We start from the raw sequence: 27,962 nt of genomic DNA, 5'->3' as shown, positions 1-27,962 counted from the left end.
TTGATCTTTTATACTGTTCATTTTCACCTGCATCACTATCAGGAATTTATTTATTCTTTGATTTTGATCCAGAAGCTTTTCGGTACATATTTCGATAGATTTTCTGCAGACTGTCTTCAAAGATTGCTCTGTGGGGTTTGCTTTTATACTCTGCAGCTCGACTAGTCCAATAGTCATCATCATCCAGTTGAACCATGATGCTCTGCCGTATGGATGAACTAGCAATACCCAGAAAAAACCCAAACACATACCTATTAAAATGTGATCTTTTGAAAAAGGAAAAGAGTAAAGGACATTTATTATTTGATTACTCTTTTAAGTAGCACAGGCACTTGAGTGAAGTCCACAAGGTTTGTTTACATAGCTATTTCCAAAATAGACAAAACTAAAGAAAACCTGTCCTGACTGCACTTTCTGAGTATACTGTATAGATGTCTCACCTCAGAAATATATTGGATCCTTCTATAGTTTCATAAATATGGAAAGTGACTGTTAAGTGTCATTTCTTTCTATGTGCAGATATGTTTGTATTCACTTGATTATGTTTATAGGTTTTGATCCACCCAGTCCCCTACACGCACCTGGTGGCTTCTGACCTTTTTCAGTGGTGAGATACTGCACCACTGAATTAAGTTACTATTTGGACAGGGCCGATTATATTGGTCTTCCACAACAAGCACCCTGATAGACCCTAGCCACATGCCTGCTATAGTCACCTACCCTAATAGTATGGAATGCTACCATGTGAATAGTGGCTCCCAAGTCACAGTTTTCTACACTGCTCTCATAAAAAGAGATGCTGGTCATTTCAACTAGTAGATGAGTCAGCATCTCCTGGATGGCTTTCACTGGTCAGGATAAATATCATACCTGCTTGAGAGTTGACTGTGCCCTAAGCACCTTGTCAGCATTTGAGTGCAAGACCCACTGTTTGATTCAAATATCAAGTTTTCCATAATTCTGTCCCCGACCTCAAATCTAAGCAGCAGCTTGGAACTTAAGTCAGGCTGAATGCAGATAATTTTTAAATGTAGGTGATAACTTGCATCACAGCAGGCAGCATACGATTTATCCTTTAGATGAGAGACAACTGAATTGACTCTGAGGGGAGCAGAGAAGAAGCCGATAAAGCTGCTTCTAAACTGTTGTATTGTCTATTTTATTGTAACCTTTTAAGTATTGCTTATTGTGCCAATAATTTTATGTGAGGTCCACCTATTTAAGGTATATTAATACCATAAATAAAACACACACACACACACACAAACACACACACATTTCGTGGATGAGAAAAAGGAACTGTTTATCAGTGCTATATAGCCATGTAACGGTCCTTTTAAAGAAGACCATGATAAAACTTGCTGGCTTTAGCTTTATATAGCTGACCATGTACTACTTATTAGTAAGGTAAAATGCAGTGAATGAAGGCAGAGCAGGAGCACAGTAGGAGGAATAGCACCCATAACTCTGGTTCCATAAAATCCAGACTTTTTCACCTAGAACCACAGTCATCATGACAGCCTGAGATATGCTCATGAAAAGTGGCAGCACTTCCTGTGATTTTCACGTCAACATACTGACAATGTCACACTTTTTGAGCGTGCTCACTTTTGGTGCATGGCCATTAGTCATCCCTTCCTCATAAGAAATTCAACAGTGGAACGGACATAGCTACATCCATGTTAGAAAAACATCAGTCTTCTGCCTTAAATGGAAACTATCCTGACAAGCTGAGCTGAAGTGATCTGGGGATTACATGCACAAATCATATTAAGAGCAGGGTAGCTGCACTCAGCTCCACTTTCGGAAATACCTGTCATACACCTGTCACATGCTTTTGTTCCATCTCCTTTAGAGTCCCACAAGTTCCTTTCAAAGTCACTTGCACTTTAAATATTTCAGCATCACGGACCTTCTGTGCAGTCCCAATGGTTTTCAATCATTTACTTTAGTGTGAACATTTGGTCAGCAAAACTACATTCTCCTCTGAACTCTGCCTTGGTACGGTTATTTATGAGGACGCTGGCAGACTTCAAGCTGTCAGAATGTCCTTGAGTCCTTTTCTTTATCCCCAACTCTCACGGCTGCTCTACAGAATGTGATGAACCCATCAATGCCCAGACCCTACTTGCATATGACAATTCAAAGTCCATCGTTTTCGCTAATGCTGTGGCAGTAGTAGTTGCAGATTCTTTATTCATGCCTGTAGGTCCCAAAATGATCCCCGTGTCCCAAACTATCACCATACATATGCACATAGCTTTGCTTGCATCAGCTGACAAGACGAGGCTTAGAGTATGAGAGGCAGGGGAGGTGTTGACAGGATAGTAAGAGAAGCAGCCCTGGCTTCTCATATTATTCTGGCAACATGAAAAGGAAGAGAATAGGGGCAGATTAAATCAATAGACCTAAGAGTGCCTAAGGCCATGGTGGGCTGTGCTTTAAGTGTAAACAAATTCTGTGCATGGATTTGTTTAGAAAGTCATACAAGTCTAGTTCACTTGTATAATTTATTCCAACTGCAACAGGCATAGATGAGGAGTATTTTGGTAACAATTGCAGTGACGGCAGTGAATGGAAAAGTTAAGTATGGACTAGGACAAGGGGGTATAATAGGAATAGGAACTTTACCTGCTCTGAAGATCACTGTGGCTTAAACGGTCTCTGTCTGAAATGTCTCTCTTCTTATTGGAATCTTCTGTCTTACTTGAGTCTCTTGTCTTAGCAGAATCATCTTTTGACAAACAACTCTCATCCTAAGGAATCAATACAAAGATGATCATCTCATGTGACTGAAAAATGTAGTCCTTTAAAAAAACCCACAATATATTTCATTTTAAAAATTAAATCTTGATCAAAACGAACACTTAACAGCCATCAGAGACACGAAAACAGTGGCAATGAAGTGTAAGGTAAGAAAACCACCGGCTCTTCCATTGACATGTGAGGAAGGGATGGGAACAAGAAAAAAGAAAGGTAAGGAAGAAAGGGGAGCATCAGGAAACTGGTGGCCAGAAGTCACCATGTGATCCAATTGAGGACCCAAAGATACAGTGGGCTTCAAAAGCAATTTGTACATAAAGACATAATGTCATGAATAGCTCCATGACAGATACAATGTTCAATGGGAACAATTGTTCATATATGTTATAGAAGTCCTATTTTTGAGTTCTCCCCATGTACTAATGAAGGGAAACATTTTTTTAAAAAGCGGTGTGTGTGTGGGTATTTTCTCCATAACACTTTAGGGGGAAACTTACAAAAGTTAGCCTTTGCCTTGCACTGTGAGTCCTTAAAATATTTCTCACTCGTTTATGGATCTCTTCTCCATTTACTGTTGCACTCCAGCCAGAACGAAACCTATAATCAAAAGAGAAAAAGGGAAGATTTTAAGTTATGGGCACCGTTTGATCTTTAGAAATGGCTGCAAGGTCAAATGGTTCTCTCTTATGATGGCCTCATTTTAGCAAGTGTAAAACTTACTGTTAATTCCAGTAACATATAGCATATATTCTGCAATATATGCTACGCTGGAGGAATATATTAAGCAAACATTGATTTCTGAAGATTCATTATCTAAATTTCTAAAATATTCAAAAAAGAAAAAAATATGTAAGTATTGATGTTTACTAAATTATGAGGCAAAGAGATGTACAGAACAATGCTAAACATGGTTACCAAGCAGTAAGTACCACTGATTTCAACATGACTTTGAAGCCAAGTGTGCTTCATTTTCCCATTATCTGATGCATTCTATTTGTCACAAACTGAAGCTTCCTGTAATTGTCACATTAGCCCTGAGAGGGACAAAGTGAGGACAAATATAGCCCCTTAAAACAAAAAACCCCCCTGTAAATCCCTATGGACATTTCTTTAGTGAAATGACAAAATAATCCACTAGTGTGCGCTGTGGCATAAGAAATGTTCGCTCATCACACACCCCTAAATTTTCGACATTCAAAAATTTAGGTATTAATAAAAACAGTATCAACTCCTTTTTAATTGTCTAATTTTAGACATAACTATAAAACCTAATCCACACTTTAAGCCATTACATTAATATTTACACCACCCAAAGTCACCATACAACAAAGCTAAAGCTAAAATTTAACACCCACAATCTAAATTGAAACCATTTTATGATGTGCAACTCCTACTGGAGTTATTCTCTGAAGCTCATTTTCAAAAAGCAATTTCTTAAAACTATAAATAAACAGAATTTCTAAAGCATAAAGACTCAAATAATGCTTGTGCAAAACCACCAACTCTTACATATGGGATTACGGTGTTGGTAGTTTCTTGCAGTGCTGCCAGAATGGTCGTATTATTTTACTCTGACAAAACCAAATAAACTTCTACAACTGTATTCTTTGTCATACTTCCAATTTTCCTTGGGACTAGCAAACATTCTGCAGTTACATCAGTTTAAATTGTTTATCGATTCCAATAGATTGTATAAACACTTTGGATATATAGCTCGGTGACCTAGAGTAAGCCAGATCAATATAGAACTGCTCATAATTCATTTCAAAGATGCTATGTCGAGAGCAATCAACAGAACAAACTATTTTCTGTTGTAATGTAGCTAAAAGCATTTCCCCCCCTTTATAAGGACTTTAAAAAATGATAAGCAGAGTTGTATTTTGCAGCAAAAAGAATCAAGGAACAAATCTAGAAATCTTATCAATGTGGCCAATCTAATTTTTACATATTCATCAGGATAAGGTAGATAATTTAAGTGAAATCCTATTCATGTCTACTCTGAAGTAAATTCAAAATGAGTCTTACTCGCAGGTAAGTGCCTATATGACCGCAGCCTCAGATGTACAAAAAATAAGATTTGTCCACACGGACTGTTTAAATGGAAGCTTACCACTCTATAGTTTGCAATGGGTATGTATTTTCAAAGAGACGGCATTTCTAGCAATAAATGCTCAAATCATCTATTAGCAAGGAATACTAATGTCTCTCATATCAACAAAGTTATTATAGGCACATTCTGCAAAAATCATTTGTGGCTCTTAATGCAGTGCTTTCCCCCTGCCGTAGTGTATCACAACAAGAAGTGCAATTGCACTTCTGTGGCTTCCATGAAGAATTTATCAGTTTCAAAAGGCAGAGGATTTGTGCTGAGAGGAGAAGGAGGAAAAAACATACAAGGACAAACTATCACAGGGTAAAAATCAATAAAGTACTATAGTAGCAGATGCACATCTACTGAGCAAGCAACTATTGTAGAAAGGACGGGGGGAGAGAAGGGGAGACGTTGCTCCATGGATAACTACAACTGCAAAAGCTAATCTCTGAGAGCTTACCAATGCAATTATGCTCATTAACAAAACCAGATTTAATTTAAACTTATTATGGCCTAGCAAGAGTCAGTCAGTACACATGGAGTACTTTTAGATGCCAAGAAATTAGCCCTGGAATAATCCAACAGAAGACAGCAATATCAAACCATACGAAATCAGAAACAATGCAACAAGAATTCATTAGATCAAACAGAGATTAGATAAAATGAGGTCGCTCATGATTCCCCCTCCCAGTGAATTTAGGCCTGATTTACACATTAGGCTGGGCTTAAGGAGGGAACACAGGAAACAAAAACTCCCTGTGCCTGCTCAGGGGCCTCCCACCCTTTACTTTGTCCCATAATCCTAGAAAGGAAAGAGATTCAGATACTGTTTCAGATTCACCCAGGTCATTCTTGCCAGAAAAAGGGATGTCATTGTCCTGCTTGTAATTTTCTTTCTGGAGGTAAATGCAGTTGAGTGTGCAGTGGAAAGAGTGCTGCTAAAAAGAAAAGCTTTTCTACAGCTTTCTATCTCCCTATCAACAGCACACTACAGCTTTCCAAGTCAAGTACAAAATGTTTACCAGCCTGAACACCTGTATTTAAAAGAGTTGCTCATGGCTTGGATACTGGGCCTCCCCACCAAACTACTCATCCAGAAGACGCTGCCCACACCACACCCAGTGAGGAGGAAGGTAGCCAATGTCTCCCCTTGCCCACAGAACAATGGGCACTCTGATGGAAAAAATGGTGCTTGTGGATATTCTGCGCTATCATACCAGCTCTTGGAAAGTTGTATTAACAGATCACCTCCGGAAAGCATTAAAAACACAAATGGAGGCTGCCAAACCTACTGCCATTTCAAGTAAAATCACTCCATGTTTTGACAAATATTTCACAGTAGTCTGAATATGAAAGGAAGTAGGTTAGAGCATCTGGCATACAAAGAATGATGTGGTGAGCATTACAATAACCAACCTTCTCAAGAAACACTTTGGAAATCTATTGTTCTGACCTACAGCAGACAAGATCAAGTCTTGATGAACCATATCAGACAAGTTACAGAGGCCAAGAGTAACTGCTCCTGATGAGCTGCACCTTTCCGTTTCTCTAGGCCAGCCAGGCAGTTTTTGATACCTGTCAACTGCAGAACAGACAAGGTCACATCATGCTGGGTGAATCAATCCCCAAGATATGCAGTCCCCTATAACGACAGGAAACTGTAATTCTCTCTCTATGCCTGTATCACCTCGCAGAATCATTGGCACTCTGCTCACAGCTCCATCTCAATGACTGAGATCTAAAGCTGAGAGAATCCATTTTCTATCTTACTGAGATGTCTATACGTAAGATGGATATCTGTATCAGACTGCCTTATTTGTAGCTCAGACTCTTATTGTCTTCTAAGGCCACATCTTCACCTCAGTTGCTGCTATTCAGAATCAGCACGAAACAGAGAAGAGCATTGCATGCTTGTTGTGGGAAAATCTTGAGGCAGGACTCCTTTTAGTCCCATTTCAAATGCAGCCCAAATTCATCAGTACGGACCTTTCTAGCCTCTCCTTAACTGGAAATGACTCAGAGGTCAAGGAACGTGGGGTTTCGTTTGTCATTTCTCCTGACTCTTAGTTCAGTTCGGGAAGCAAAGAAAACTACAAGTTTCACCATCCCTGACAAAAAAAACAACAACAATGCTTCCAAGTCATTTCCAGTTAATGGAGATGCAAGAAAAGTATTTCCTGTTGCTAGTTACCTTCCTGCTTTGTTCTTAAATGTATTTATGGGGGGGGGGAGTTGCTGGTGGAGAGCTTTGGGGGAAAATGTTTTTAATTTTTACAGGTGAGTTGGGGGTAGTTGTCCATTCTTGGTAGAAGTTATGTTCCAACCCACAGTCTCAGCCAGAACCTCAGGTACCAGCTGAGATGGAAACATATCTAAAATGTCTCCAGGATATGTCTCTTTGCAGTGGGATCTGGGCCTGTTCCAAAATTGGCATGAGGCACATTGCAGGCAGTGTAGACACTTCCCCAGGAAGAACAACACTCTCCATGAGACCTCAGGAGTGAAGTAGCACTGTTACCTTTCACTTGCCACATTTGAAGCCCCATACATGCATACATGTCCAGAATGAATAGCAGAATCTATTTTAAATCTCACAATCATTCAGGAGCTTTGACAAACAGAAAGCATGCACACGAAAGCTCATACCAAGAATAAACTTAGTTGGTCTCTAAGGTGCTACTGGAAGGAATTTTTTATTTTATTTTGTTTTAAACCATAAGTTGTTAACCTATTGGTAATAGAACCAACCACCTGAAATACTGAAAATACAGGTAACACTGAGAAGACAGCACATTTGTTCAGATTTCATGGATAAATGACATTACCTTTCTCTAAGAGACAAGTGATTTAACATAGGAGTTGAGTAATACTTCTGCAATTGTGGAGGTGCTGAATGCATTAGCAGATGAGTTGAATGGAGCTGCCTACCAGCTATACTCGAAATCAAGTGTTCATCGTAGCTGTGAGAAAAACGATCAAGGTCTTTATCAGAATGTGACCTGGTAGCCTGCCAGAAACAAGCAAAAAGAAAAAAGAAAAAGAAAAAAAGAGAGGAGCATAATTTTTAAGAAAGATACATAGTATGTTTAACATATTGGCTACACCTGAGTACTACAGTACTGAGTATTGCAGTACAATGAAAATGTTGTTTTTGTATATTGAAACTCTGAAGCAGCAGAAATCGCTAGAACACTACAGCAAAGGAATCACAGTCCTTTCCATCCTAAATGCCATTTCTCAGGTTATCCACATACTGTATTTGAAATTTCCACTTCAGATTTTGAAAATTCTGGTGACTGCCTGAAGGATGTTATATGTAATTTCATCAAGGTAAGGGGTTGTTCCCAGCATATTTGTCTTATTAGTACAAGGACTTCCATTTGCACAACAGGCCTTCCTCTCCTCTCCCTGTGCAGAGCCCCACCCTGAACAGATGGGGAGCAAGCAGGGATAGAAGAGAGAGGGGAAGTCCCACTGCATAGGCAGAATTAATTGTGCTAATGGGATGACTTTGTTGGATGCAACCCTAAGACAAAAGTGTTGGCCATATTTAGGAAAATGTCACAGTCAATGAGATTCTACCAAGATTTAGATGCAATGAAAATGAAATAACATGCCTTCAAATAAAATCCTTTTTTGAGATTTAAGCAATGAATGGCAGGATTGCCAAAGTCAAAATAGGATATAAGTTTTAAAACAGTGTGCTTGTCTCATGTCCAGGATACACTTAACTTCAACATATATCTAAATAATCACATTATAAAATCAGTTTACAAAAAACAAAAACAAAGCAGAAACCTCTCGGGACACAGGCATGCCAGAATGTAAACATTTTGAGCTGGCATCCATCAGAGAGGAAGCCAGATAGAAGGATCTCCCGAAGTTCCACAGCCCTATGGAAGTGAAGTCCCTTGCCTGTGTTACTGCCTACTGAAATTTGGATGGCACTGGAACACAGAAAAATGGCCTCTTCCATTGTCCTAGGACAGAGGACAAGAACGTATGGGAAGAAACAGTTCCTTAAGTATTTTGGGTCCAAGCTGCTCAGGTGATAACCGACCCTTAAAATTGAGCACAGAAATGACTCAACTGTCAAGGAGATTGAAGTTTAGGCAGATACTCACTTTCCCCCAACCACCCCTGCCAAACTCCTCCAACTACATAATATTTTCACAATAAATGAGGTGAGTAGCTTTCACGACACCTTCACAAGCTGCAGTTGATGGAGCAGTTCTCCGAAACCAGCATTGAAATGCAGCAGGATAGGAGGAGGAAAGATCAGTCCATCACTTTTGTGCTTGTCCACTTGGTAGAAGGCACAGGAGTTTTTTGTTTTTATTAGTCTGTTAGAAGGCTAGTAACCTGTGTTTTCATGCTGGCCATAGACAACAGGACTTCTTCTCCTCCATTGCCACCATGGAAACACAAGTGATAAGCCTCTTAGCAAGGAGTAAATATTTTTGCAGGTTTATTCACAAGGCTGTCCTAAGAGCCACTATGCATGATGGTGAATTGATTGTGTCTAATAGATCATTTAGGCAGCAAGCCTAACCAAGTCTACTCAGAAGTAACTCCTACTGAATTCATTGGGGCTTAGTTGTTAATCATCACCAGAATCCTTATTTATAAAGAGGTCACTGACACTGGCATAAGTCAGTGTCCAACGATCAATCCATGCAATGACATTTATCTTGAGAAGAGCTGGGACAGTCCTCTGAGTTAGAACTTGGAAAGTTGCAGCTGACAATACTTGGCCAGACAGATTCATCTGGTGGGTTAGGCAGCTTCAGATTTTATGTGTTCATTGAGGCAGTAAATTTTTCCTCAAACTTTGTGAGGCTGTCATATTTTAACAACACAAAATATAGAATAGTCAGTGGTAAGGGAAAAACATCATACAGCAGGAAGCCACTCAGCTAAGATAGTTTTACTCAGCTCATCACATTCAGCTTTAATCCTGCAACCTCCTTTTCAGTACTTACTTTTCGAATCGTGGGTCTGTAACTGCCAAGAAGGGTAGGATCTAAAAAATAAAATAAGATAATGTCTAATTTGCAAATATGAATCTTTGCTTTTATAGTGCACATTTATAATACCAATGTTCAAAAAGTCCCCAAGTATTATTCCTACTGCACTACCTTCAACTGCAACCTCTGAGAACAGTGGCTTGTTTGATTACCACACAGTATTAATAGTAACTGAGCACATAAACTGTTTGGACAGTGAAATAATTTAGTTTGGGACATAATTAGTTATTCAAACCAATGTATCAGTCTCTGGGTGCGTGAATGCTTCAGCAGTGTAAAACACTTGGGATAAAACAAGATACTTCCATTGAAATATATCTGCTGAATAGATTTTCCACATAAGACAATAGCTTTTCTGGTTCAATTTTTCTGGGATGTGTTAATCTTCCTTCCATTCTTCAAATGAAGCTCCTTACAAGAGAGCATTGTTTGGGAAATGGACTAAATATTCTCTTATGAGGATTTTTCAGGACCAACAGGAGGCAACTCCATAAAAGGGTCCCAGCAAATTAATAGGAAAAAGAAGTACAATAATGTTTGTTCTGGTGTCTAACCCTTCCCTTTTATTGTCATGGGGTCTTGTTAAGAGTTTTTCACCCCATGACAGGTCTGTCTCCCCCAGTGGAGAGAAGGATTCTGTCTTCTTTCCCCCCTGCTCCATGCTCTCCCACAGGCTGTTGTCATCTCTATGCCCTCACAGAAGGGGGGGAAATCTGTTATCTTTTCTTTCCCACTCTGGGTCCTTTTAAGTAACAACCCTTCTCCCTTATAGTCCAACTGTAAGGCCAAGTCCCACTCTTCTGCATGTACATGCAGAGAGAGAATACATTTCTATTCCCCTAGCCTCACCAACTCTGTCCAGGCCTCCTAAGAATCCACAGAAGTTTTATTCACCTTCTCTTCCCCCACGTACCCCAACTTCTAGGTGACCTCATCTGTTAACACCAGCAGCCACAACTGAGCCTCCACACTGGAGCAGCTGGGAGGCAGCAGCAGAAATGAGCCAGCCGTATAAGACAGGCATAGGCAAACTCGACCCTCCAGATGTTTTGGGACTACAACTCCCAACATCCCTGACCACTGGTCCTGTTAGCTAGGGATAGTGGGAGTTGTAGTCCCAAAACATCTGGAGGGCCGAGTTTGCCTATGCCTGCTATAAGACATCAGCAGCATATTGCTAAAATCTCACTGGAAGCAACCTAAAGCCAATACAGTACTAACAATCAAGAACAGCTTTACTTATTAGCTTACATTATTATTAGCATTTATATGTATTTCCATCCAATTTTCTGACCAAAATGCTGATTACAAGTAAAAAAGCACATATACAAAAAAAAATTGAAACAATGTTCATTAAAAAAAAGAGGTTCTGAAGAAGTGTGCATGCACACGAAAGCTCATACCAGGAACAATCTCAGTTGGTCTCTAAGGTGCTACTAGAAAGAATTTTCGATTTTGTTTTTTAAAAAAAGATTCATTCATTTGTAATTACTGGTATCACTTAACACAGCACAGAGTTAAAGAAGTCAGTTCACAACAAATAGCAATGGATTGGGTCTCTACTGTAACACCTATTAACAGGAGTCACATATTAGGCTGCAATTCTATATACCTGAGGTAGGGAACCTCTGATCCTTGGGACTGTATCAACACCACACTCCCCCTGCTCCTGCACATTAATAGGGGAATATTAATTGGTTTGGATAGAAAAGGCAAACTTGCAGTTAAAGTGCATGAAACTAATTGGCTGCCTTAGTCCTAAGGTCTGAAATGTATGTATCAATAAAATAATGGGTCACCATATCAAGTAAATTTGGACTTGTGGATCAACAAACAAAAACAGTTGGGAACCACTGCTGTAAAGGATTGCAATGCAGAAAGAATTACATAGGAGCTCTTTTTCATGTTACTGTTAGGTTCATGTGCCACTAGGTTAACACTGGAAGCCTGTGGACATGTGGGAGAAATCCCTGTCCCAGCAACTTCCCATACTGGTATACAACAAAATAACTCTGACATTTTTAAAAGATATAAACCTTGCTGCATGAACTCCTCTGGCATGACTGCAAGCTTGTGACATGGGAAAAAGCCATGCTGGGCATCCTCCATAACACTCAGCAGAACAGGGAGAGACAGAAATTCTGGGTACTAGGAAAGTTAACATGAGAATGATTGGGAATACACCAAAGTTCAAGCCACACTGCAAATAAGGATGTGGGTAATATTATCTTACGTGGAAAGGTTCTTCTCTCAAGCGGAACGGTTCACAGAGGGAAATTACGTTCCACCCCAGGGATGATCTACAAAGAAAAGGGCTCTCTTATCGGATGCTCTACCCTGAGACTCTTAAACAATAATTGAGACCTCGTTTTTGATCCCTAGAGACTATGACAGACAAACAAAAATCCATATAAAAGTATGCACAAATGCCAAAAACCTAACAAAAATGTTTCAAAGCACTATAGTGCCTTAATTGCAAATGAACACGACAGGTGGTAACACCGTGAGAGAACGCTATATGGAATTGCAATGGCTTTCAACACGGCTTTTCTCTAACAGGTTCCAACTCTAATCCATGGATTACTGGAAGCAACAGAGCAGATAATCCAAGGGGTGTAAATGGGAAATAAGAGATCATAAGCTCAGTGAGACTTCCTGAAAACACAGTCAGCAGTGAAGGCTGACTTTATAGGAGTATGGGGTTGTGTTTTTAAAGTCAAGTAAGAGATATGAAACACTTTATGTCTAGATTGTAAGGAATGAGGCAAAAAGACTTGTAGACTCCTCAGTCAGGAAGATGGTACATATCAACAAGGAATACACAAGTAGTATTTGCTCCTGTTAAAACGCTAAGATCTTTTAGAATAATCTCATCACTAGCAATATTTACAAAAATGTGTTATGCTGTTACCAAGAATGTAAGGAATCAGATCCTGTGTTAAAAACCAGAATTTTTTATGAACTAGAACAGAGACAAAATTCAGGCCACTGTAGTAATTACACATTGTAAAATATAAACATGTTTATGTCTATAATTGCACACATCTTTTGTATACAAAAAAGTACTTACCATAGGTTGTCTCAGGCCAAGCATCTTTTATACTGTCCTTAGGACGGCACCAAGTAAAAACATCAGGTGAAGCAGACAGCTGTTCTGGCTGAAAATTAAATAATTTCTTAAGTGTTTTATTTATAGTGTAAAATGTGTGTCTGTATGCAGTGACCCAGTTTGGACATACAAACAATGGTTTATTGTTCCATGCATGAGTGCTGGACTCGTGCACTCCTCCCTACCCTACAGCCTTGCCATAAGGTTAGTCGCTTATACTACCATTGCTGATTAATTGCAGCTTAGTTTTACATCTGAATCCTAAACTATGATTAATCTAAAGTATGGTTTATGGAAACAAGCCAGCTTCCTGGTTTCAAGTTGGCTTGTTTCCATAAGCTGCAGTTAAGACTAACCACAGTTTGTCTAGGTTCAGACATATCAACGTAATTATGATTAGCTAAAAACAGAAATGCAAGCTATTAGACTTCCACATTCCCAGCCCTGCCAAATTATCATTACCTCAGTTTGTAATGATACACACTTGTTTGTCATTATGTTTGAATAGTGTGTTTTTAAAGTGTCTATTGAAAGAATCAAAGACATTACAATTTACACATTACATGATATTTAGAAAAAAATAGTTGGAAATCCATTGGATACACTTTCAAACCCAGAAATGTGTGTGGCCTGAGGCTTTCATTTGGTCATGCACACATCACACTCTAATTAAAACACACACACATAAACTTAAGGGCTTCGGCCCTTTTAGAACTTTCAGCTACAATCAAGTAGAATTTATACAAGCATTGTGCTATCCAGTGCAGTGGAAAAATAGATACACAAATAATTCAACATGGCACTCATGAAATAACAGGTTCTTTGTCAACTGCCAGCATCAACAAAAGAACTTGAGTAGTGCTTTATTTTACATTTAGAGCGCTTAGGAGAAAATAAGCAGCCACAAAGAGAAAGAGCTGAATGAAAGGCTTCTTAGAGTAACTGTGAACAAGCAAGATTTGCTCCTGGCTTAAATTGGAACTGCTGTAGGGCATACATACACGTCGAACTACAAATGGAGGTCTATCCGATTCTTTTCTGAAATCAAAAGGTCCTAGGTCTAGATGGGCCAGGCGTTGTCTAAGATGCTGAAGCTCACACATTCGCCTTTTTGTGTAAGGAGATGGAGATCGAGAAAGAGATGCTACTGTGGGCTGCTCATACGTTTTTGCTGCTAAGCACTGCCTGTTCCTCTCACGTGAGGGAGGATTCTTTTTTGGTGACTTTATCTGTGGCGTTCCACCTTTGGATGAACGTTGCTGCTGGTCTAAGTTATCCTGAATTGAAGAGAGGGAATAAGAAATAATGAACGGCTTCAGAGAATATGTCCTCACTATCAACAATACAGCATTCAACAATTATATTGCTTTTAACACACAAAGTCTCCAGAACAAACTTCAAAACCTCAAGATCACACACAGCTTCATTCTTGGAGGTGTCTCATTCTTCCCACTCTCTGCTTCTCTTCTGTTCTTAGCTTCACCTGCCCTACAAGAACACTGAACCATCTTCCACCGCCTAGAAAAAAGAAACACTCTGATGCTCCTTTCAGAGGAATTTCCTCTACCATTACTGGCATTGGCCTACTCAATCAAGAACAGTGTATGGTGGTGGCCCAAGCAGTAGTATTTTGCCTTGCTTACATATACTGTACAGGGGTTGCATACACAGAAGTTGTCAAACTTTGGGGGGGGGGGGGTCTAAAAATTGCAGATAAAGAGACTAGACCACAGAATGGTGAGGGCATGCCACTCCATTAATGGGTTAAAAAAGCACCCAAATCAACCACTGCTGCACTCACTCTCAGAGAACCTATTTGCACCTCTCCTCTGTTCAGAACAAATGGAAAGGTGGATGTCCAATCCTTCCTATCTATGAAATATGAGCATGTTCAAAGCAACATGTTCAATGCAGAAGAAGTTAAGGCAGTGCCAACAAGAAGTGAACAGGAACAGTGAACAGTGTCTTGTGAATGGTGGACTTTTGAGGAGGCATATGATACCCAGGATCTTTTGCAGGCATCATAAGGGGTACCAGTGCCAGCAGGTTACCCTTGAAGTATAGTGTCTAATGCCTTTTATCTTCTTCTTCTTCTTCTTCTTCTTCTTCTTCTTCTTATTATTATTATTATTATTATTATTATAAAATATTACTTGCCTTTCATTGCTAAATATTAAATTCTTAGGTAAACACAGATTCTTGTAGCTGCCAATTTTAGATTCACTTATTTACAATGTTCAGGCTGCCTTTTACTGAACTTGATTGAAGATGCAAATCAAAATTTCTGAGAAACTTTCATAAGAGGAATTTCACCAAAAGAAACAATCTAACTATCAATACTCAATCTAAAAATTAAAGTGCAGATAATTAAGTTATGCTAACCTGCTTTTGAACTTTTTCCGAACGTAACAGGTTTTCAGAAATAAGACAACTTGTGAAAAACTTCAATTTTGGTGCAATTCCCTAGAAGAGAGACAATAATTGAACATCAAGCTCCAACTAGAGATAAAGGGTATCAAAGAAGTAAATGTCACCTACTGCAACAAACCATTCCTAATTTTAACAGTTTCCTTTGTTAATTTCAGCCTTTAATAAAGATAATTAGAAAAGACAGAACAGCAATGGTAAATGTCAAGAAGATAACATTTGCATTTCTGACAATTCAATTACTGATGATTATATTGCTTTTGTACTACAATTAAGGTCTGCCGTTTATTTCAACACGTTGCTTTGTCAAAAGCATTTGAAAAGATTTTCATGGCATGTTACATACCACTAATTAAAAGTCAAGTATTGCTGTACAACCTTTACTCACATCACTTTCAAACTTTTTGATATGGACAATGGAGACATTATGATATCCTTTGTTTACACAAAACCTACATTTCCCCTATGTTTGTTTGCCACATCTTGATGCTGGACAAAGGAAAACAAATTATAACAAACTCCTTTTACTTTTCCAAAAGTAAACACCCCACACCACCAGCAGTGAGGGCAACATCATGGTTATAAAAGAGAATAGCAGGCAATGCCTGTCAACCGGAATGACAAGCTGCAGGTTTTTGCATTTTCCTCCCTGTAGCAGGCAGAGGGTGTGGTCACTGGAAGAAATATGTGACACAATGAATACAGGGGAAGTAGCATAGGATTTGCCATTTGTGGGGGAAATGTTTCCTCCCATTCCGTTCCTGTTATTTGTGTCCAGTTTTTATCCTCACCCTATAACAGGGGTCGGCAAACTTACCACGTCTTGGGCCAGTGTCTCTAGCACCGATTGCGCGGCGGGCTGGAGAGCAGGGGAGCATGCGCCCATACACATGCACACACACTATTTCCGACACACTTCCAGGTCGGAGGAGCACCGGAAATAGCTTGTGCGCATGTGCACGGGCCTCCTCCGACCCAGATGTGCACCGGAAATAACGCTTGCACATGCGCACAAGCTATTTCCGGTGCTTCTCCGACCCAGAAGTTGGCAGCCGTGCCAGTGCAGTGCCAGTAAGAGCGGGCGTTGGGAGTGCCCGTCGCCGTGGGCCAGATAAACAAGTCCCTCGGACCTTAGTTTGGGGACCCCTGCCCTATATTGTGTCCTTGTCCTAACTACACTTATTGCAGGCAACTTGCATTGATATCACGAATTGCACCAAATGACCCCATATGAAGAAATGGGTGTTAACAAGGAATTTAGTAGCACACTCACAACTCAAATATGAATCTGCTGAACTAATAAACATTTTTTCCTAAAAGCAGTCATTCACCAAAGGATCTGTAGGTAGCCAATGAAATGCCATTTTTTAAAAGATACAATAAAGTGAAATCTATGTAATTATAGATCTATCAATGTCAGGAAACTCCCCTCACCCCGACAGATAGCTTTCCCAGATCCGTTGTGGTACAGGGACCCACCTCCCCCTCTCCGCAGTTCGTCATCCTCCTCCTCTGGAGGAGGAGACCACTCCTCCAGTGGGGAGGGGGAGATGGAAGCAGGGAGTCGGGACAGGGGCTGTGTCAGGATCACAGAGCCTCAACACCAAGTAGGAAGTGGGGAACAGGGACCTTTTCCCGCACTCTGATCGCGAAGGGAGGAAGGATGTGGAAGGGGGAGGCGGGGGTTTAGAATCCCGCGCCTTCTGTGCTGGACCAAGAACCGGAAACGGTCATTCCCGGACTCTGCTGAGGGATGAGATGGACGTTTTTATTTGAGCTCCACTGTAAATATTTGCACAATAAAGAACTTAGTTGTTAGAAGTTCGGCTTCTGGCTGATTACTCATGAGCAACCACTGACGATCTGACAGTCAAGATATATTTTGTTCCAAGTACAGTAATGGAAATAATTGCAAAAGGTAGGAATGGCATAGAGAAAAACAAGTTTTGTTAAGCAGCAGCAGCTTGGCTTCTATAATAGGAGTCATTCCTCACTATTATGGGAAGTTCATACTGGTTCAGACTACCTATTCATCTAGCTCAGTACTGTCCACTCCTTAGTGTTTAGGTGCGTTTTAAAAATATTTTTGTTCAGGATTGCTTTTAATTAGTGTGTTGATATAGTCTTATATGCTGTTATGGCTTGCTGTGGTACATTGACTGAAATGTTTTTACTGTTGACATAACTGTGATTATGTTGTTATATTATTTTATACGCTTTTAAATAGATTTAAACACTGTAAGCTGTCATGGGAAAATACCATCTTTCGAATGGCAGCCAATAAATTTATTAGATAGATAAACAAATAAAATATTTGACCAACAGAAGCTTTCCAGGGTCTTGGGCAGAGGGATTTTCTATATCGCGAACCTTTTAACTGGAAATACCAGACGAATCTAATACATGTATTCTGCAACTGAACTATGGTTCCTTCACAGAAGATCATTCTTGTTTATAGCATGTGGTGGCAATAGTCAAAAGTATATCACCCAACCAAGTGGCATAGCAACAAAATGTCAGAAAAATTCAATTCAAATAAGCAAGAGGAAGTTTATGCCCTGTGAAACAAAATGTACTGCATAGAACAGTACAAATGGATCAGGCCTTAATTCAGCACATCTCTTAAACAAATATCCCCAAAGCCTGGACACTGAATCATATATTGTGATAATGTGACTCTTATATAATCTACATTGTATATGGAGCATATCAGAGCAAAGAACAATTTCATCACTTACTGTAAAACCATAGGCCTTTTTCATTAAAATTTCACGAACTGATCCTCGTTGTCCAGTGATTGATTTGGGAGCAGGAAAAAGGAAATCTCTTGTATTTTCCTCATAAGTGGCTAGAATTTCTCCCACTGAAAGGAATAGTTACACATATGATGGGGGTGGGGGCAGATATCACCTGCTTTCTCTTTTTTTATCAAATATAGGCAAGCCAGACTGTATGCAAAAAGGATAGCCCAATTGAAGTTAAGCATTTTTGAATCCTACTAATTTCAATAGAAGAATTAAATTCAGACCTATTTTTTTCCAACTAAAACCAATGGGTTATATATTCAGCTTTACACATACCCACTGAAATCAATGGATTATCAAGTTCCGCCTTCAATAGGTCTACTCCCAATATGAATGACATGGAAAATTATCCTAAAGACCATTTAAGCAATTCTACTAGTTGTGTATTTGCCTTCTGAGCCCATACAACAGCAACATCATACAAGAACTGGAAAACCTGTTGTAGCAACGTTTCTAAATGAAGGGTTGGGGAGTGTATTAGAAACTTCATTCTTTCCAGAGCCTGAGCTCTGTGTGTGTGTTTGTGTGCTGGGGGTATAAGTCAGATTTAGGGCTGGGGTTCAAGTTTAAGTTACTATATCACAAAAAAATTCTAGAAATGAACACTGTGAGACCTCTTAAGAGAAAAGAATCATCTAAAAACCAGGTGTGGTGTTTTTTTCTCTGCAAATATATAGGCCTTCAAAACATATTACACATATTACACATATAAACACACAGATTTACATAGGCATATAGGTTTTCTAACTGATATGGCATTTTTAAAAGCAGATCAGAACTATCATGAAACAGCAAAAAATATAAATCTATATATTAATCCATTCAAGAAAGCTCCCTGCTTAAAATTTATGGTCTCAAATTTTAATTCATCAGCAAAAAAGAGCACCTTGTCAAAACAATCCAGAGCAAAAGCGATAGAAGGTTATGTTGTGTATTGAACATAATTGGTTATTAGCAATGTCTGTGCCTGAGAAGGAATGTTGCTTGTAAGTAGATACTGAAAAATAAGATTAATTCCCAGTGCATGATTGGATAATTACATAAATAGACAACAGCTGCATGATTGGCAGTTCAGTTATCTATGTAAAATTTATTTTTATCAGTTTAACCAACCTTACAACTACAAAATAGACTATCAAGAATTTAAAATACGATACAAAATTCCACAATAAATCAAGTTTGAAACAATCTTTCAATTAAAAGTGCCAATAAAAATAACCCAGATGCAGCAGAACGACAACTCAGACATCTGAAAATAGAAGCAACTCCTGTTTGTCAACAAGACTCCAATTCACCACAGGCGCCTAGTCTGCTAATTGAATTCTACCAGAGGCAGACGGGCGAGGAGATTTTCAGTGGTCCTTTTTTCAATCTGTTGCCCCTGCACCAGGTCCCACAAGAGAATCCTCCAACCACCTGGACATAGAGGGCTGCACCCCATGGAAACTCTTAGATACTGGAGTTCCGCTGAAAATATTCTGGATCCAACCAAATGTAAACTAGTGATTGCCCTAAAAAAATCCAGCCAACCAACAAAACAGACTTTTGAAGGAGAAAGGCTTTTATAGCCTTCCTGAAACGCTGGGGAGTTTTAGCCATAGGGATCTCATGAGGGAGAACATTACACTCTGCTCCCCCTTGCCCACGTGCCAAGGCTCAGGTGGTCAAGACACTCAGTATGGAGATTCATCAGATATCTTACAAAAGTGGTTTAGAAAGGCAGTTTCTACTATATCTGTGGATTAAAATATAAATGCACCTGTGTAGGCTCTGCACATGAGAAAACTGCAGGGTGCAGATCATAGAACTGTAGAGTTGGAAGAGACCCTGAGGATCATCTAGTCCAGGCTTCCTCAACCTCGGCCTTCCAGATGTTTTGAGATTGCAATTCCCAGCATCCCTGACCACTGATCTTGCTAGCTAGGGATCATGGGAGTTGTAGGCCAAAAACATCTGGAGGGCCAAGGTTGAGGAAGCCTGATCTAGACCAACCCCCTGCAACGCAGGAATATACAACTATCCCATATGGGGATCAAACCTGCAACCTTGGTGTTATCAGCCCTATGCTCTAATTGATCTATCTTATGGACAAACACAGGGAGGTAGCAGGGAAGAGGCCAACATCTTCCTTGGCATCTGCATAAGGATAGTGTGTATTGTGATTCTATGCAACAGTGGGAGATCCACAGCTAAGGAAGGTTTATTATGCTGACTCTGATAATTATTAGTTGAGAACTATGCTGCTTGCAACCTGAGAAACAGAGTCCTCTGCAATATGTTAGGCATTCATGAAAAATCTATCTATAAAGCTCCATAATTCATGAATTTATCAATACCTGGAGGAACAGTTTGTATTAATTCAAGTACTGCTGTGTCACCTAGAAAAAAGAGGAAAACCATAGTCAGAAGTTGTTTTGAGATGCAAATGAAAAGCTTTATACCAATTTAACTTTCTCTAACCTGAACACAATTTTGATGAGGCAATGATTAGCAGAGATGGATAGTGGACACATTAAGGGGGAAATAGTAGTGAAGATACTAGTTTTTAGCTTGTAACAGCAGATGGGTTGATTGCTCTGACACTTAATATAATTTTAGAGCTTATCATACATCAGATAATCCAGATACATATGGTACAACAGCTGCTTCCTGAGGTTGTTTAAGTGAAATCTTTATTCCTGCCCTTTTGGAGGGGTAACAGGAAGAATGCCCTTTTCCACCAGTTAGACAGTACTGAAGCAGACACTGGACATGCACTACCTAAAGAAATAACATATGTAGATGTCATGGTATGCGGCAGACAGTCAAAACCTCCTGCATCCCTAAGACTAATATTTGAGACACTGTGGCAGCATAACACAGTTGAAGTGTGAAGATAGACTCAAATCCTCTGGTGTTTTGGTTACAATAGGTTTTGCTATCATAAGCATATGGCATAAAGAGTTTCCATATTTAATGATATGTAATTCATAAAGTTGACACCTGCTCAATTAAAGGTAAAGGTAAAGGACCCCTGGATGGTTAAGTCCAGTCAAAGGCGACCTATGGGGTTGCAGTGCTCATCTCGCTTTCACGCCGAAGGAGCCGGTGTTTGTCCACAGACAGCTTTCTGGGTCATGTGACCAGCATGACTAAACTGCTTCTGGTACAACGGGACACCATGAGAAGTGCCAGAGCACACGGAAATGCCGTTTTCCTTCCCGCTGCAGCAGTACCTATTTATCTACTTGCACTGGTGTGCTTTTGAACTGCTATGCTGGCAGAGGCTGGGACAGAGCTACCAAGTCGTAGTATTAAATTGCTGCCTTCAAGTCAAGATTTAGTCTAAATCTTTCTCCCTTGTTTATTTAATATACCCCACCTTTCTTCAATCATGGATAACTCAGTTGGTTAGAGTGTGGTGCTGATAACACCAAGGTTGCAGGTTTGATCTCCATATGGCAGAGCTCTCCAAACTTTTCATGTTGGTGACACCCTTTTTAAACATGCATCATTTCGTTACACAATAATTAAGTTCTATTAGCAAACCAGAGGTTAAACTAACCCCTTCCCAACCCCGGGAGGAGTGCGGAGAACACTCACACAGCACACCTACACACTGCAGATGATACACTAACAGGTCCTGACACACAGTTTGGAAAGCTCTGCCGTATGGTATTGCATATTCCTGCATTGCAGGGGGTTGGGCTAAATGATCTTTCGGGTCCCTTCCAACTCTACAATTCTAAGATTCTATGGAACTCAAGGAAGCATACATGGGTTTCCTAGGTGGTCTTGGCCCAGGTATCGGTCAGACCATGATCTGCACAGCTTCATCAAAATGACCATTTTATATTTCCCCAGAATTAAAAGATAACTTGAGCTTTCGTTAACTTGCTTTCTTGTATTCAGTCTTTAATCTCTTTGCTATCCTATTTTCACTCTCTTTCTCTCATTTTCAATATTGACTAGTAATATTTTGTGTTTTCCGGGGGAGGGGGCAGAGATTAGATTTATGACAAATATCTGCAAGTGTGATAATGAGCAAAGGCTCACAGAATTTTAAAATTATCAAAGCATCAGTTATTCAAAAGATTATCAAAAATATTCCCAACTGAATACATAGCAATCCATAATTAAACTAATTCTATGGGTTTTAATCTAAAACTTAGTGTGATATTCCAATGAACACAAACACATTCTTATCTTAACTTTCAAACTTTCTGTTTTTGTTTTTTGTTTTTTTTTAGAAAGTGAAGGTGACTTTATAGTATATTGCAACTGTCATTTTATCATCATTCATAAAAAGCCATATTCTAGTTTCTTTCCTAATCTCCCATTGGCTTCTCAAACTCAAACCTTAAAATAATTTCATGCAAAGAATATAATAGAGATTAAAAGTTTTAAAAAAAACCTACGTTCAAATAGTTCAACAAGGTCTCCTGGGTCAACTACATCAGTATATACCTAAAATGAAAATTTAAGAAAATGAAATGGAACAAGTTGGCCTCAGCTATAACAAGGACATAGAATATGGCCACCATAATTTTAAAAGGAAAGGAAAAGGAAAACGGCACTCATTTCTTTCAAAGAGAAAGCAAAAACCAAGATTCATAATTTGGCACAGAGACAAAAGCTTTTTCACAGAAATGACCCATTTCTTTCTCTGATTTTTGTCCTTTCCAGTATTACTTTAGTCATATATTCAACCATAAATTACAGGGATGTAAATCTGTGTTGTTTTCAACACAATGGAAAAACCCAGTGCTCACTACCAAATAGGAGATGGTATTCTTTATTGGTTACTTTATTAGGCACTTACTAATGAAAAGTGATGAGAGTATCAACTCACTTTTAGAGTGCATGATAAGATACACTTGTGAGAACTGATTGAAAGTGATGTTAATTCTAGCAAGCTAGGCTGTATGGGCTACAAAGACCAGTGTAGGTGGGTGGTGCCATAAGCCATTATACTGTACAACCTCATGAGTCAGAAAAACTGCCTGTGAAAGCTACCTTAACTGAACAGCAAACAAGCTAGGAGAATATGGATAATGCAAGACTGGGAAGGACTCACATATGCACCCTACAACAGAGTTGTGAACTTGCAGCTCTTCTGATGTTGGACTACAACTCTCATCATACCTGGTCACTGGTCATGCTAGCTGGTGATGTTGGAAGTTGCACCCCAAGAGCATGTAGGGGTCACACTCCTGCCCTACAACCATTCTTGAATCAACTTATTTACTGTAAAATACACAGAGTTTCCGACCTAAATATCAATTAACACATGAACACGGGAACTGAGTTCCCATGTGGGTGGGATTCCTTGTTGACTTCAGTGTGAAGTCAGACATGTATGAATAACAGGAAACTGTGCACAGGGCTAGCAATAAACAGTTAAGGTAGAGAGGAAACCTTTATTCATGTGACTGTATGTACATTGCATTTTCCACCAATGTAAGTAGTGCTTAGATCAAAATGCCAGTAATGCACTGAATGTCATACCCAGGACACGGTGAATATTTACCTTTTCAAATATCAGTTTTTCATTAAATAGAAGGGGAAATATTGCACGAACAGACGATGTCTTCTTATATTGTCCTAGAATGCGAGCACTGATGTAAAGGTCATCTTTGGCTTTCAGGGTAACTCCCGGACACGTTATCTGGAAGATCAATGTTCAATTATATCACAAAATTTGTATAGCTACTTGATGCCAACATGGGGTTGCTGCTAAAAAACAGCATCCCTATATTGAATTCTCTGTCTGCCCCTGCTCAGCATCTTTGGCTGCAGCTGCCACAGGCAAGGAAATGAAGCATATCATGATGTCATGACATTAAGTATTTCTACACAAACTTCTATCGATATGATAATGCAGTAATTTCATATAGTTTTGTTTCAATTAAAAAAGAAAGAAAAACACATTTCTATGTATTATGGGGGGGGGGGGACTAGATATGGCGATGCCATTTTCAGGAGCAGCCCTGTATCAAAGAGTGCAGTCTGTATTGAATTTTTAGTTCACGCTAGGAGAAAAATGAAACCAATATTGAAATGCATGTTTATTTATTATTTACATTTATAGATCACTCTTCATCCAGTAGGATCCCAGGGCAATGAACACACAAGATAAAACAATTTCAGCATAATTAAAGCATCACATTACACCAATACAACAGCTCGGCAGCTGCATTAGAACCATCAATTCCACTCACAGACCTTTCAAATGACTGGGTGAAAAGAAGTGTTTTAAGCAGTTTTCTAAAAGTCATCAATTACAGGGGTCAGGATGGGGACAGCTGTATGCCCGGGGTGGTGGTGTGGAAGTTCCACCAGCAGATTGCCACCACTAAGAAGGCTGTGGGTCCCCCCTGCATCACTGTAAAAAGGCCCTTTCAACCAGTGAAACTGCAAGATGCCACACCACCAAATTGCAGAACTCAACTTGGCAGATGAGATGTTGCATCTAGTAATTGGGCCCTAACCGATTTAGGGCTTTACACATTAGAGTCAACACCTTGAATTGGGCTGACCAGCAGAAAGGGAGCTGGTACTAGAGTGTTAAATGATTGTCTATCGACAAACAACTCCCAACCCATGCATTCGCATTTTGTGCTGGCTGCAGTTTCCACATTGTCCTCAGAGGAAGTCCCACATATAACCTATTACAGTTGTTCAAATGGCATCATATCAGAGCACAGGTCACTTTGGTCAGCCTATCCCTGACACTCCTAAGCACTGAAGTCACCTGGGCCTGAAGTTAGTACCTGCTGCTTCAGGTAGAAAGAGACTCCATCTAGAACTGGTTCTCTCCCCAGTTCTCAGACATGAAAACCACCCATCAACAGTGCCTTCATCTTATGAGGATTCCGTCTAGCTTTTTACCCTTCATCCATTACTTCCTTGGGGCATCAGTCCAGCCACTGCGCAGCCTCCCTTGATTCAGATTGTATGAACAGAAATGGTAACATTAACAAGCCAATGACACCATGAACAAATCCCTGAATGAGGTCTTCCACAGTTCCATATAAATATTAACATTGTAGGGACAAATTGGAACTATACAGCCCCAAAGCCAGAGCCAAACTGAAGTTCCCCAATGCCACTCTCTAGAATAGAAGAAAACCAAGTGGCAAGTAGTTTTTTGTTTTTGCTTTTTTTGGTTAAAAGCTGCCCTTCAGCAAAACTATCAGGGCAATGTACAATTAAAAAATGTTTTTTAAAATGCATAAAAATTGCAAATAAAGTAAGATGCAGAAAAAAAATCAAGACAACACTAAAAATAAATATACCGGTATATAGTGGAGTGGAAAAACCAAAACTACCTACCTGTAAAATGGTTTTGTGTGGCAAAGCTGACAATGGTTTTATGTGGAAGTTCAACTAAGAATAATAAATCTCAATAAATAAAAAACTTTGCAAGCTGAAAACTTTCATAAGATCTGAACTGATCACATTATCAGAAAGAATTGACCTATATTATACATCTGTAGAATTCTATGGCTCTCAGTTTTGCTCTTAAGTCAGATTTTACACGGCTGTCTAGTTTTTTAAACATCCGATACAAATAAGACTATATAGCCTTTCTTCTAAATGATTGCATAAAAACATTCACAATATTACAATAAATGATCCTTACAAAAACCCTGACCAAAGCACTAAAATTTTGGTAATTTCTAAAAGCCTCTGTCTTAAACCTCAAAGGAACCAGCCTTTTTATACAAGACAGAATACACCAACACAGCAGCTTTGTGATTTGTCCAAACAAGGTGTGATATTTCAAAATTTATGTAAAGCTTAACATACCTTTTAGAAGTACATAGTCTTTTAGTGCTCGTTTTAAGAAACAGTGAGAAAATAAAATGTCTCAACATCCATTTACTTAATGTGAGTGCATTTAAGAAATATAAAGACATAGGTAAATACAAATGCAAGTCATTCTGCCCATCCTAAAGGCTCTGAAGCTAAAATGAGTACGTGAACAGACAACGGGTGGGAGATGAATGAACAGGTGAATGTCACAACTTGTTATTCAATATTAGCCTGCTCATTTAAATGCTGAGAAAATATTTCTAACTCAATTAAAAGTATTTAGAACAACTAAGAATACTTAGTAATGAAATCAGATTAAAGCTGTAAAACTGGGGTGGGGAACTCTGGCTTGCAGGCCAATATTGCTCCCCTCCCTCGGGATCCAATTTGTCCAGAAAGGCCACTTTCCCAAAACATTCCACTGTTGGGTGTGTGATTTATGGTGGCCCAAAGCATATTTTTGGGTAAGCACCCGTTACATATTTGTTGTGGTCTTATGTCATCATGCATTTCTGAATGATTTGGAAGCATGATAATTTTGACTAAATAATATTATTGTTGGTCTTGAAGGGGGAAAGTCCCCCAGCATCATGGAGACATATGACTTGGGGGATCCCAACCTTTATTTGGGGATTCAGGGTCATATAAACTTTACTTTGGAGTTCAGGGAAAGATGAACTCCACTTCTTATTTTGGTGTTCCAAGCTTTCCAGCAAATTAAGAACAGGAAACAAGTAACCATCATCACGAACCAAGTTACAGCTTTACACCAACCAAGTTAAGTTTGTCTGGAGTGAGACAAGCCACATGCCCAGGTTTGAACAGCACACTAAGTCAAACCATGGCTTAGCTCACAGCAGTACAGCTGCTGGAGGACAGGAGGAGCAAAGCAACCATGATCTTTTCTCTGGGGACCTGCACATTCACACTAAGCCATGATTTACCCAAGTGTTACATGCAAAACTTGTCACTCCTGCAAGTATTTTTGCAGCTGATTAATTGCATTCAGCACCAGATGTGCCCAACTCACATTCCATACAAGGATTGGTGCAGAGTTTGCAAAAAAGGCAAAACGTTGGCATCTGATTGGTCAGGAGGAAATGGAGAGGAGGAGATTTAATTTAACGGTTACTGAAGCATTTCAGGAAGTTTGGGGGCGGGGAGAGGCAAAATGAAGTTTCCAGATGTACTCGAGAACGTCAGTCAAAAGAAAGGGGGAAAGAAAAAGTTGGATGGGGCAGGATTTTAGAAACAAATCAAATCAAATCACGTTTTCTGATTGGGCAGCTTTGCTTGGAACAAATCCATCAGTGGCAGAAAGTGGGTCACAGACCAGGCGCTTTGTAACAAAGATTCATACACCAGGTCCACCACCCTCCCGATTTCTGCCAGGATTAATTCAGCACTTTAGCACAGCGCGCCCCCTCCCCAATCTCGCCCAACTCTCACTAATGGGGGGACGTTTTTTATTTCGTTTTAAAGCAAGAGTGGAAGAACCTGAAGGCGAAAGAGCAGCCTCACAAAGGAAGAAAACTTTGAAGGCTCCCCCAAATCGCATCCTCTCCAGGTCTCTGCTGTAGACACCGAGGAGCCCCCTTCGCCCTGGCATCTTGGCCCCCGTTTCCTGCCCACTTTCCCCTCTCGCATCCCCGTGTCCCACCCAGAGGCCACCATCTTGCCCCCCCCCCGCGCTTAACCCTTTCCCCGCCGCCTACTTCGCCTCACCGAGCGGATCTGCAGCTCCAGAACGCAGAGGAAGCCCTTGCTTGGCGACATTATGGGGAGCAGGACGGCGGCGGCGGCGGCGGCCCCACTGTCCCACTCGCCGGGTGGGTAGGCACGGGGTGGAGAGGTCGGAGAAGGGACACAGGACGTGCTGCACAACTAGGCCCCGCCCGCCCTGGACGGACTCCGTAACTATGGCAGCCAGAACGCTAACGGGG

At 39.9% G+C, this 27,962-nt stretch overlaps 1 protein-coding gene across 1 annotated transcript; it reads right to left on the bottom strand.

Annotated features, from left to right (window-relative positions):
* SPATA6 (spermatogenesis associated 6) lies at positions 1-27,947 on the bottom strand. The gene is made up of 13 exons (XM_033152187.1): positions 27,745-27,947; positions 23,732-23,869; positions 22,620-22,668; positions 20,559-20,600; positions 18,157-18,281; positions 15,374-15,454; positions 13,993-14,268; positions 12,953-13,040; positions 9,838-9,878; positions 7,681-7,862; positions 3,261-3,360; positions 2,632-2,756; positions 1-218 (listed from the first exon to the last, which is right to left on the bottom strand). Exons 1-13 carry the CDS (start codon positions 27,793-27,795, stop codon positions 47-49), a joined length of 1,470 nt encoding a protein of 489 aa, XP_033008078.1. The 5' UTR covers positions 27,796-27,947; the 3' UTR covers positions 1-46.
* Between the last annotated feature and the right edge of the window lie 15 nt (positions 27,948-27,962).

This window comes from Lacerta agilis, chromosome 6, assembly GCF_009819535.1.
Source record: "Lacerta agilis isolate rLacAgi1 chromosome 6, rLacAgi1.pri, whole genome shotgun sequence".
Classification (NCBI taxonomy): Eukaryota; Metazoa; Chordata; class Lepidosauria; order Squamata; family Lacertidae; genus Lacerta; species Lacerta agilis.
This window is presented reverse-complemented; position numbering and strand designations above follow the sequence as displayed.